Below are 12,224 nucleotides of genomic sequence, written 5' to 3'. Positions count from 1 at the left end.
AAAAAAACTAAAAAAAACCACTTTCTTAAAAAAAAAAAAGAATGTTCTTGCAGGTCAAATTCCCCTAGAGGCCGGGGGCACAGTGTTTGAGTTTTCCAAGATCCAGTGAAAATGGTAGAATTCTATACTCAGTCAGGTCAATATAAACAAAAACTAAGATGAAACTTAATTTAAAAAGTCAGTTAAAAATGAAGGCATTTTCAAATCACGCGAGGACTTGGGCCTCTATGATCCCTCCCACACATCTTTTCTGAGGAAAAATACGAGGTTCCTCCTGAGCATCGGCACTCGGGTGCGGTGCCAGGATCTGGGCTGGGAGAAGTGGTTTCCTTGGGAGACAGGTCTGGAGAAGGTGGGGATGCAGGCCATGAGGCTGGGGATGGGACTGAGTTATTGTGGACACCTCACCTGACAGCCCAGGCCTTAAGGGCACACTTCCTTCCCTGCTTGGCCCGGCCAATAGTGCCCTGGGGCAGGCTGGTGGCATGAGGCCAGCTACTGCTGAGGTGGAGCTGGCTGCTCATAAAGAGAGAGAGCTGCCCAGGGCCCATCATGAGCTGCAAGTCCACAGCCAAGATGAGGGGTAAGTGGAGTCCTTTCTCTATGTCTGAGAGAGGCAGCAGAGGAAGGAGGGATTGAACTCTGAAACAGGGACAAGAGCTATATTGAGGGGTGGGATGGGCTGAGGGAGTTGAAATGGACCCAAAGGGCAGTCTGGATATAGGGCCATGCAAGGGGAAGGAGGATGGGGACTGAGATGTGACAGGAACTAGGCTAGGGGCTATGGGTAGGTCCAGGTATTGAAAGTGAGTCAAGGGAATGGATTTAGGGATGAGCCTGGGGGCTGGGCCCATTCAAGAGGAAGGGCATGGGGTCTGAGAGAGAACTGTGGCAGCTCAGAGAGATGGAAAAATGTGTCAGGGGTGGAGAATGGGTTAGAGAGGCTGAAGTAGGCCTGGGGGAGAGAAGAGGGAGAGATTTGAGGCATGGGTACCCCTCCCCTCTTTTCTGAGGAGTCATCCCTGCAGGAGGCTCTCCTGACATTGGGAAGGGCCTGCACTGGGAGCAGCTGGGTGCCCCGCCTCTTCTGAAGGGCAGCCCCTGAAGATTCCTTTCCTTTTTTTTTTTTTTTTTTTAATAAAATTTTATTGTTCATATTATTACAAATGTTCCTTCCCCCCACCCCCACCCCCACCATTGCTCTCCTCCACCAGGTTCCCACCCCACCCTCTGCCCTTTCCCCACTCCCCATTGTCCTCATCCATAGGTGCAGTTTATGTTCAGTCTCTTCCCACATCCCCCTCTCCCCTTTTCCCCAAGAATCGTCAGTTCACTCCCCTTCCATACCTCTGATTCTATTGTATTATATTCAACAGTTAATATTGTTCATCAGATTTTTTTTTAATTTCCTTGGTTTTTAGATTCACTTGCTGACAGTTACGTATCTGTTGTTCATAATTTTTATCTTTATTTACTTTCTCTTCTGAAAGAACCCCCTTCAGCAATTCATATAATTCTGGTTTGGTATTGATGAACTCCTTTAGCTTTTTTTTTTATTAGTGAAGCTCTTTATCTGACCTTCGATTCTGAGTGATAGCTTTGCTGGATAGATTATCTTTGGCTGTAGGTTCTTACTATTCATCACCTTGAATATTTCTTGCCATTCCCTTCTGGCCTGCATGATTTCTGTTGAGAAATCAGCTGACAATTGTATAGGTGCTCCTTTATAGGTAACTACCTGCTTTGCTCTTGCTGCTTTTAATATTCTTTGTCTTTTGCTCTTGGAATTTTAATTATGATTTGTCTTGGTGTGGTCCTCTTTGGATTCCTTTTGTTGGTCCTCTTTGGATTCCTTTTGGAGTTCTGTGTGCTTCCTGGACTTGTAAGTCTAATTCTTTCACCAGGTGGGAGAAGTTTTCTGTCACTATTTCTTTCAGTATGTTTTTGATATCTTGCTCTCTCTCATCTTCTGGGACCCCCATAATTCTGATGTTGGTTCACTTGAAGTTGTCCCAGAGGTTTCTTACACTATCTTCAATTTTCTGGATTCTCTTGCCTTCTAGCTTCTGCGGAGGAGTGTCTTCTGGCTCTTATGTTCCAAATCTTTGACTTGATTCTTGCAATCTTCCATTCTGTTTTTATGACTCTGTATAATATTTTTTATTTCAGACAATGTATTCTTTATTTCTTGTTGATCCCTTATCATTTCTTGTTGATCCCTTATATTGCTTGTTGATTCCTTATTAATTTTAGTTTATCTCTTTTCATATCCTCATAGGTCTTATCAATCTTTTCTAGGAAATTCTTTTTAAAAAAATATATATTTTATTGATTTTGTACAGAGAGGAAGGGAGAGAAATAGAGAGTTAGAAACATCAATGAGAGAGAGTCATTGATCAGCTGCCTCTTGCATACCCCCTACTGGGGATATGCCCGCAACCAAGGTACATGCCCTTGACTGGAATCGAACCCAGGACCTTTCAGTCCCTAAGCCGACGCTCTATCCATTGAGCCAAACCGGTTTAGGCTTTTCTAGGAAATTCTTGAAAAACCTTATAAGCGTAGATTTGAACTCTATATCCAGTCGCTTTTTGTCCTCCATTTCTTTCTTTCTTTCTTTCTTTCTTTCTTTCTTTCTTTCTTTCTTTCTTTCTTTCTTTCTTTCTTTCTTTCTTTCTTTTTTTAAATATATTTTTACTGATTTTTCACAGAGAGGAAGATAGAGGGATAGTTAGAAACATCGATGTAAGAGAATCTTCGATCAGCTGCCTCTTGCACACCCCCTACTGGGGATGTACCCGCAACCAAGATACATGCCCTTGACCGGAATTGAACCCGGGACCTTTCAGTCCGCAGGCCGATGCTCTATCCACTGAGCCAAACCGGTCCCGGCTTGTCCTCCATTTCTTTTGTTTGTGATCTATTTCATTGTCGCATTTCGCAGCTACAGATGGGGTGGAGTTTCAGGGTGGAGCCTACAGCCTTGGCTTCTGTCAGCCCCACCCTATGCGGCTCCTGGGTCTCAGGGTCCTTCAGTACTCGTTGCAAGAGCCTCTGAGAGAAAGGTGCCCTCGATTTTCGCCTGCTACCAAACAATCTAGGCCAGAGGTTCCCAAACTTGTTTGTGCCGTAGACCCCTTGCCATGTTTTTCGGTTTTGGGTAGACCCCCTACTTACCTGATATTGATTTTTTTGTAAATTTCTAACTGTAGTGAAGTTTAGTGTTAAAATTTAATAAAAAATAATGTACCTACTTTTCTCCGGCATTCTCAAACAAAATAACACTGATTCACTATAATTTGTATGATAAACTACCAGTTTATATTTTTTTAAATATTTTCTCAGCACTTTCCTATTCAAGATTCAGGAAACGAATGATCGTATTTTTCTCACATTCATAGTTATAGAGTGACGAATTGAACAAGTCGGTTCAAGTTCTCGAAGCTTTGAGACAAAAATTGGCAAGAATGTTTACTGCGCGTATGCTTGTAACAAGATGATACTGGTATATCATTATGTGCAGGTTTTTATCCTACAACTTACACAATTTTATAAACATATATAATAAATTTTTTACTTCATAGGTACTTTTATAAATAATTTATATGTTTTTATATTATAAGATAATATGATGTAAGTAAATAGGTACTATCAGTGTATGTTGAGATCCACTATCGTGGACCCCCATTTTCATTTCATGGACCCCCAAATTTTTTTTTTCGCTGACGTAGACCCCTTGCAGGTTGTCATAGACCCCTGGGGGTCGATATAGACCACTTTGGGAATCACTGATCTAGGCTCTCCCCCAATGAGCCTGGAACTGGGGTTCAGTTCAGTTGGAAGTGGAGTTGGAGGTGGCGTTCAGAGCAGTCTGGAGCCCCTGTCTCCTTCCCGCCAAGGTAATCCCATGGCACAGCCAACCGTCCCTTCTCTGCACGCAATGTGCGTGCCTCCGGGACCTCCTTTCGCCGCTCCTCTGGGGTTCTGCCTTACAGCCCAGCTCCCTCTGTTTGAGCCTGGGCCCCCGGGGTCTGGCCTAGAACTGGGGTTCAGAGCAGTTGGAACTGGGGCCCAACACAGTCTGAGCTTTTATCTCCTTCCTGCTAGGGAATGCCAGCCAGGCACTCAGCCTCCCTCCTCTCTGGCTCCATCCTCTCCGTGCGCACCATGTGCCTCCATACCTTAGGCTTTTACAGCTCCTCCGCGCTTCCTTCTGGTTTTCTCCTTGCTTCTTGTTGTAGAATTTCCAGTCAGTCGACTTTCCTGTAGTTCTGGGTAATGTCCATTTTATATTTTAGTTGTATTTTATTGAAATTGTTGTTTGCGGCTGTGGCTAGGTGTTTACCTGGGCAGCCATCTTGGATTCTCTCAAGATTCCTTTCCTTTTGTGAACCTTGGAGGTCCCACCTGTACAAAGACACTAAGGATTCTCACCTGCCCAAAAAACCCAGAGCTAGTGCAAGGGGGCACAACATACCCCTACCCCAGTTCTTGGCTTTTCCCTTTAAGAACAGGCAATAGGATGTATTGCATGTTCTATACCAACTCTGGTTTCAATCTCTGCTGCACGCTAGGAAACCTGGAGAGCTTTGGAAAAAACACTATGAGGCTGAGGAAGAGCGACAGGACTACCAAGGTCCCTCAGGGCTAGTGATGTCACTGAGAAACTGGTCACTATTCCTTCACCCCCTTTCCCTGAAGAGAGATGTACTTCACACACACACACACACACACACACACACACACACACTGTCCTCTCACATACATATTCTCAAAGGACACAGATACCTTCAGGCTCCCCCATCCAGCCTTATACTCAAAAGCACACACAGAATTAAATACAAGAACATAGGCAACCATATTCTCTCTCACACTTAAGCAAATGTATACATACCATTTATCCTCACTCTTCCCAACCCAGGCTAACACACACCCTACACACCCAGGCTTATACACACATACACTACATCCTATCTCACTTTCCCATATGGATTCATGTACACATGTGTAACATACTGTCCCACAAACACATCCCCTCACATAAAATCACAGACAATGCACAATCATACAGGGCAACAATCACAAACTCACAGTCACAGCAACTTATATTACAGACAAGCTCACACACAGGCACACTCACCATCATAATCAGACATATTTACAGTCAAATACAAATCTGTATACACTCATGATTTCCAGTTGTGAAGACCCACATCCCATGTGGTTCAGGGTTTGGGCTCTGGAGAAGGGCCGCACACAAATGACAGAGACAAGATAAGAAATAATAATTTGGAAATAGGGGGGCCAGGTGGGAGCCGAACACAAGAAGGACTCCACTTGGGCTCAGGCCTTTCCATCCTTTTATTCAGTTTGGGATACACCGTTAGCTCTTAGGCAGGCAATTTCCAGTTACAGACAGACTATCTTATCAGTAAGGACTTACTTAACTATCTGGTTGGGAAGTTGCTTCAGCTACCATTGTCTCCACTAAACAGTTGGTACATAGCTCTGACCTTTGCCAGGGCTCAAAGCTCACCAGCCTTCTGGGCTCCTTGTCCACACCTTTCTGCTCGTGAAGACCATGGGTGGCTTCCCACATCCAATGACATGCAAACACAGGAACTTGCAGTCCACAATTACAATCACACAACACCAGCATGGCTCACAGACACATTCATACCCACACAACACACTCACCCCACCAGAGACGCAATCACAAACATGAAGTGTTTACAACCACACATTCAGCAGACACTGCCTGACCTTACCATCCCCACTCGTTCACACAGCCTAGCTCACCTGGGCAGGTGGGATAAAACACCTGGGCCCAGAAAGACCGCCCCCATTCCTTTCTCTGCTTCAGGAATCCTGGTCTTGGGGCTCCTGTTGGCTACTTCAGGCTGCCTTGGCCACCACGAGGACCTGGCCAAATGCTTCCTGGACCCTGAGTACGAGTCCATCGTTGTCACAGCCCAGGAGGGCCTCCACACCTCCCCACTGCCCAAGCGCGTGGTGGTGGTGGGAGCTGGCATGTCCGGCCTGGTGGCAGCCAAGGCCCTGCAGGACGCTGGCCACCAGGTGAGCAGGCTTTGGAGGGGCCTCAGCCATGTGCCTCTGGGTTTGCTTGCTTGGGTGGGAAAAGATAAAGAAAACAATTGCAGCCGAAACCAGTTTGGCTCAGTGGATAGAGAGTCAGCCTGCGGACTGAAAGGTCCCAGGTTCGATTCTGGTCAAGGGCATGTATCTTGGTTGCGGGAACATCCCCAGTAGGGGGCGTGCAAGAGGCAACTATTGATGATTCTCTCTCATTGATGTTTCTGACTCTCTTCCTCTCTGTAAAAAATCAATAAAATATATTAAAAGAAAGAAAGAAAGAAAGAAAGAAAGAAAGAAAGAAAGAAAGAAAGAAAGAAAGAAAAGAAAACAATTGCACATAACCCACTGGGTCTCTCGGTCCTTAGTTCTTGTTTCTCAAAACTCCCCTGAGACTTGACTTTAATTGCAGCCTGTGTTCTCCTAGAAACAGAAGTAGAGAAGGGGTTTGCTAACAGGTGAAGACCCAGAGGCATGCTGTCCCCTGCCACCATGGGGTTCTTCTGCCTCACTCCCACTACTCTCCCTGAGGACCCTCCCTGAGCGCTCCCTCCCTGAGCGCTCCCTATCCCCTCGGTTGGTTATCCCGCACATTCAGGAGCCTAGTGCTGGGGTTCCAGATTAGAGCCTGCGACTGAGTGGGGGTAGGAGTACAGAGTGGGGCGGGGAGAGCCTGGTCCTGGGAATGACAGCAGCTTCTCCGGACCCCAGGTTTCCGTCTTGGAAGCCAGCAGCCGCGTCGGGGGCCGGGTGGTCACAATCAGGAACGAGAAGGAGGGCTGGTACCACGAACTGGGGCCCATGCGAATCCCCAAGTCCCACAGGTAAGTCCTGGGGAAGGGATGGAGGGAGGGCAAGGAGGGATGCTTAGGAGGAGGCAGGGTGGGCTCTGCTGCCATTGAGTTAGATTCACTGTCCCGTCGGATTGGATCCTGCAGGTCAGGACTAGCACTGGTCCCCCACTTGGCAGAGACCAGTCCCTATCCTCAGAGCCCAGGGTCACAGGGAAAGTGGAAGATCCTAAACGAATAACGATGATCATTATCTTTAACTCATCAACTTGTATGCTACTGGCAGCTTCTTACATGTCAATTATACCGCAGTTAGCTCTCCAATGATAACAGCTGCCATTTGTTGAACCCTTACTACCATGTTTCCCCGAAAATAAGACATCCTCCGAAAATAAGACCTAGCACAAGGAAAGATAAGACATCCCCTGAAAATAAGACCTAGCACAACTAGGGAGTTGGGAGAAAAAAATTAATATAAGACACTGTCTTATTTTCGGGGAAACAGGGTATGTGTATTATTTCATTATTGCCATTTGATACTCTGATGTTTCCCACTTACAAGTCAAGACACTGGGATCAGAGATATTAAGTGACTCACCCAGGCCTCTCCCAGGAGAAAGTGACAAAGCTCCTCAAGATCAGGGGCATGACTGACACGAAAGAAAATGCTTGACTTCCCACCCTAATCCTAACCCTAAAACTGTACCCAACTCCTAGAACCCTGATTCTGAGGCTTCCAAGACAAAAAGACCCCTCAGCTAGTGTCCCATATACCTCCAAAAATATGACTTCTTTTTTTAAAATATGTTTTTATTGATTTTTAGAAAGAAAGGAAATGATGGAGAGATAGAAACATCGACCAGCTGCCTCCTGCACAGCCCCTACTGGGGATCAAAGCCCCAAACCCTCATCCCATGCTCTGCCTGACTGGGAATCAAACTGTGAGGCTGGGAAAAATATGACTTCTTTTTAAAGTATAAACAGAACCTGAGATTTCCCTCAAAACACCACCAAAAGCTAAAACAAAACCCAAGTGAATTAACCCAAACTAGAAGTCTTTAGATGCGGCCTCAAACTCACCTAGGAATGGAAAGTGGGATTTCAAATACTGTCTGAAACACCTGGCCTCTGGTCCTATATTTGAATCCTATACACTGACATTTCCTAAAGGGCCTTCATTCGGTCATGGGTGGCTTCCCTATTCCCCACCTTCTTCTTGTGTTGGGCTACCACCTGGCCCCCTATTTCCAAATTATTATTTCTTGTTTTGTCTCAGTCATTTGTGTGCGGCCCTTCTCCAGAGCCCAAACCTTGAACCACATGTAATGTGGGTCTTCACTATTGGAAATCATGAGTGTATACAGATTTGTATTTGACTGTAAATATGTCTGATTATGATGGTGTGTGTGCCTGTGTGTGAGCTTGTCTGTAATATAAGTTGCTATGACTGTGAGTTTGTGATTGTTGCCCTGTATGATTGTGCATTGTCTGTGATTTTATGTGAGGGGATGTGTTTGTAGGAAAGTATGTTACCCAAATAAATGTGTACATGAATCCATATGGGAAAGTGAGATAGGATGTAGTGTGTGTGTGTTAGCCTGGGTTGGGAAGAGTGAGGATGGTATGTATGCATTTGCTTAAATGTGAGAGAGAATATTATTGCCTATGTTCTTGCAAAAACATAAGGAGATGAACTAAGGCCACAGCAAGAAGACATAAGGGTAGAGATGAGGAAGGAATTCGTCTGAGTTCCCTGGGCCACATGAAGAAACTACTTTTCCTGGAAATAGCTCCTTCTTGCGCAGACAGCAGGAAGGCGGTGCCATTGGGATGGGCGTGGTGTTAGTGTCTGTATTTTCTCCAGGCTGGTTCACACTTATGTCAAGAAGCTGGGCCTGAGGCTGAACAATTTCATCCATTACAATGCCAACACCTGGTACCTCATCAACGGACAACACTATCGCATGAGAGAGGTCAAAGCCAACCCAGAGATCCTGGGCTACTCCAGGAACCCCACGGAGAAGGGCAACCATGCTGAGAACCTCTCCCACCAGCCCACTGCCAGCAAGCCCCCTGCCTCAGCCCTCCCGGGGCTGGGAGAGAACAGGGTCTGGCCCGAAGTCACCATGCAAGTTAGTGGATGGACCCAGTCACCTGACTCTGATCCGATACTCACTGGATTGTCTGCCTTCCTTCTAACACACCCTAAGAAGGTTACCACCCCAACCCTGGTACCCAACCCTGTATCCTCCGTCCCTGGGTGGCCCAGGAGTTGCTTGATCAGTGGCAATGGAAGGAAAAGGAATCCTTGGTATTGAGTCAATCCCGCTAGGTTTCAGTAAATGTCTTCACCTTAAATTTTAGTCTCCACCGAAACCAGTTTGGCTCGGTGGATAGAGCGTCGGCCTGGGGACTGAAGGGTCCCAGGTTCGATTCCAGTCAAGGGCATGTACCTTGGTTGTGGGCACATCCCAGGTAGGGGGTGTGCAGGAGGCAGCTGGTTGATGTTTCTCTCTCATCGATGTTTCTAGCCCTCTGTCTCTATTCCTTCCTCTATGTAAAAAAATCAACAAAATATATATTTAAAAAGATTTTTAGTCTCCACATACCTTTAAACGAAGGGGAGACTTTAGGAGAAAGAGAAGCATTTAGGAGCTCCCGGAAGGGTCCTTCCTTGGGTCCTTTCCTCCCCCACCTTTTTGTCTCCTCTCTCTTCCAAGGGACATCCCGAGAGCCCAGGAATACTGCTTCCGGACAATTAGCTTTAGTCTAAAGCTGCTTTCCCCTTCCTGCCCTTTTGCAGACCAAACAAAGTCTGAAAAATGTCAACTGCAGCCACCTGATGTCCTCTTCTGACTCCATCAAGGTGAGTGAGGCAGAGGTAGAGACAGAGGGGTGGGTGTGCTCGGCGGAGCTCCTGGAGGTGGTCCCTGGCCTACCAGGACCTCTCTTCCCGCTGCCCCGCCTGTACCTCCCTGGGGTCCAGGCCCACCCCCTGCCTGACCCGGGCCCTGCTGAAGCCCCTCCTTACACACGGGGCCCTCCGTTCGGCGTTTCTGCCTCCCCACAGGCTCGCCTGCTGAAGGAAGGGATGCTGAACCCCGGAGCAGTCAGGATGATCAGTGACGTGATGAAGAAGAATGCTGAATTCTTTAAGTCGTTCCTAGAATCCGGGAAATCTGACATCCTCTTCTTCAAAGATGATGAGTAAGACTGATCTAAACCAGAACTCAAATCTCCCCCTTCCTCCAATCAGAGCAGAGAAAGGGAGCTTTGATCACTGGGCAGTTACTATGTGCCAGGCACTGTCCAAACGCTATCCCATTGAGTCTTACGATCACCTAGAAGGTAGGTACTATTATTCAGAGCTGGTGAGGCCTCCGAGGCCCAGCGAAATGATGAAACAGCCCAGTTCGCACAGCTGGGCCGAGGGCTGGAGCCTGGATCCAAACCGGGGTCTGCAGGATTCCTCCCGGGATGCAGACTGCACAGCACCTGAATCCAGGGCCTGTCGTGGTGGGAAACCCCCTTTACTCTGGGTGTCAGTGTTCCGAGCTATAAAATTCAAGGATAACCCTTCCCTCCCAGAGATGGGTTAAGATGGTGTATGACGTATTCCTGTGAAGCTAGAGTCTTCCCCTTTCAGACCAGGAACCCTGCTGGAGACTGGGCAGCCTGGCCTCCTGCCCCCCACCCTCCCCCTGACCCTCTCCTCTCTCTTCACCTCTGCAGCTTTAGCGAGATCACAGGTGGCTTCGACCAGCTTCCCCAAGGCCTCGGTGCCAACTTGAAGCCTGGCACCATCCGCCTGGGCTCCAGGGTGGAGACGGTGGTGAGGGATGGGCCCGAGGTCCGTGTTTCCTACCGGGTGGGCAAGTCCAGCGCTGCCCTGCGCAACCTCACAGCGGACTTTGTCGTAATCTCCGCCTCAGCCGGCGCCACCGGCCTCATCACCTTCGTGCCGCCACTCTCACCGGGCAAGGTGGACGCGCTCCGCTCGGTGCATTACGTCAGCGCGACCAAGGTGGTCCTGGCCTGCGTGGATCCCTTCTGGGAGCGGGATGGCATCCAGGGCGGGGCCTCCATCACCGATGGGCCCTCCAGCTACATCTTCTACCCCAGCCACCGCCTTCCCAGCGGCAAGGGGGCCCTACTGGCCTCCTACACCCTGGGCAACGATTCCCTCTTCCTCGCGGCCATGAAGCGTGGTCGGGTGGTGGACATGGTGCTGGAGGACCTGGCGGCGGTGCACCGGGTACCCAAGGAGATACTGCGGCACCTGTGCCCCTCCTCTGCGCTCAAGCACTGGTCTCTGGATCCCCTCGTCACGGGCGCCTTCGCCGAGTTCACACCCTTCCAGTCGAAGGACTCTCTGCGGCTCCTCTCCCAGCCAGAGGGCCGCATCCACTTCGCGGGCGAGCACACCTGCCTGCCCCAAGGCTGGCTGGACACTGCCATCCAGTCCGGCCTCCGGGCGGCCAGGAACATCCAGGCTACTGTGGACGAGGAAGCCAGAGGAGGTCAGCGGAGGCCAGGGGAGGCCAGGGGAGGCCAGAGGAGGTCAGGGGAGGCCAGGGGAGGCCAGAGGAGGCCAGCGGAGGCCAGGGGAGGCCAGAGGAGGTCAGGGGAGGCCAGGGGAGGCCAGGGGAGGCCTGAGGAGGTCAGGGGAGGTGAGAGGAGGCCAGGGGAGGCCAGGGGAGGTCAGGGGAGGCCAGGGAAGGCCAGAGGAGGCCAGGGGAGGCAGACCTATGCCAACACCCAGAAGAGTTTCTAACGTGGAAAGAAGGCGCTGAGGGAGCCTGGCAGGCCCAGGCTGCAGGTGGAAGTGCAAGGCGAAGGAGCGAAGGAGACAGGTCATCATTAGTCTCCCTGGCCCTCAAGCAGCCCCCAAATGCCAGATAATGAACCCAGCTGGTGAGACCACAAGAAAATCATCCCTTTTTCTGCGCCTCCCCCCAGCCAGCCCTTGAGGAGAAACAGGAGAGTCAGGGTGCTCTGAGAGGGGGTAAAAAAAGACCCCCCAGTGGATGCCTGAGACCACAGATAGAACCAAAGCCTCCTGTACTGTTTTTTTCCTATACATACATACAGACAATGATTAGTTTAATCCAGAAATTAGGCGCTGTAAGAGATTAACAAAAATAACTAAAAATAGCCCTAACCGGTTTGGCTCAGTGGATAGAGCGTCGGCCTGCGGAATGAAAGGTCCCAGGTTCGATTCCGGTCAAGGGCATGTACCTTGGTTGCACATCCCCAGAAGGGGGTGTGCAGGAGGCAGCTGGTCGATGTTTCTCTCTCATTAATGTTTCTAACTATCCCTCTACCTTCCTCTCTGTAAAT

At 48.9% G+C, this 12,224-nt stretch overlaps 1 protein-coding gene across 1 annotated transcript; it reads left to right on the top strand.

The window, feature by feature from the left end:
- Positions 1-485: 485 nt before the first annotated feature.
- Positions 486-11,854, top strand: LOC311615906 (L-amino acid oxidase-like; the record flags this gene model as incomplete). Its single annotated transcript, XM_084871308.1, is given in 9 exon segments — positions 486-503; positions 505-583; positions 5,864-6,078; positions 6,805-6,917; positions 8,749-9,016; positions 9,688-9,750; positions 9,955-10,091; positions 10,617-11,404; positions 11,844-11,854. Coding segments are annotated over 9 exon segments (1,692 nt in total).
- Positions 11,855-12,224: the final 370 nt, after the last annotated feature.

The sequence above is a fragment of the Pipistrellus hanaki genome (assembly GCF_964339955.1).
Source record: "Pipistrellus hanaki genome assembly, chromosome: 2".
Lineage (NCBI taxonomy): Eukaryota > Metazoa > Chordata > Mammalia > Chiroptera > Vespertilionidae > Pipistrellus > Pipistrellus hanaki.
Note: the sequence above shows the minus strand (reverse complement) of the source record. Positions and strands in the feature narration are given on the sequence as shown.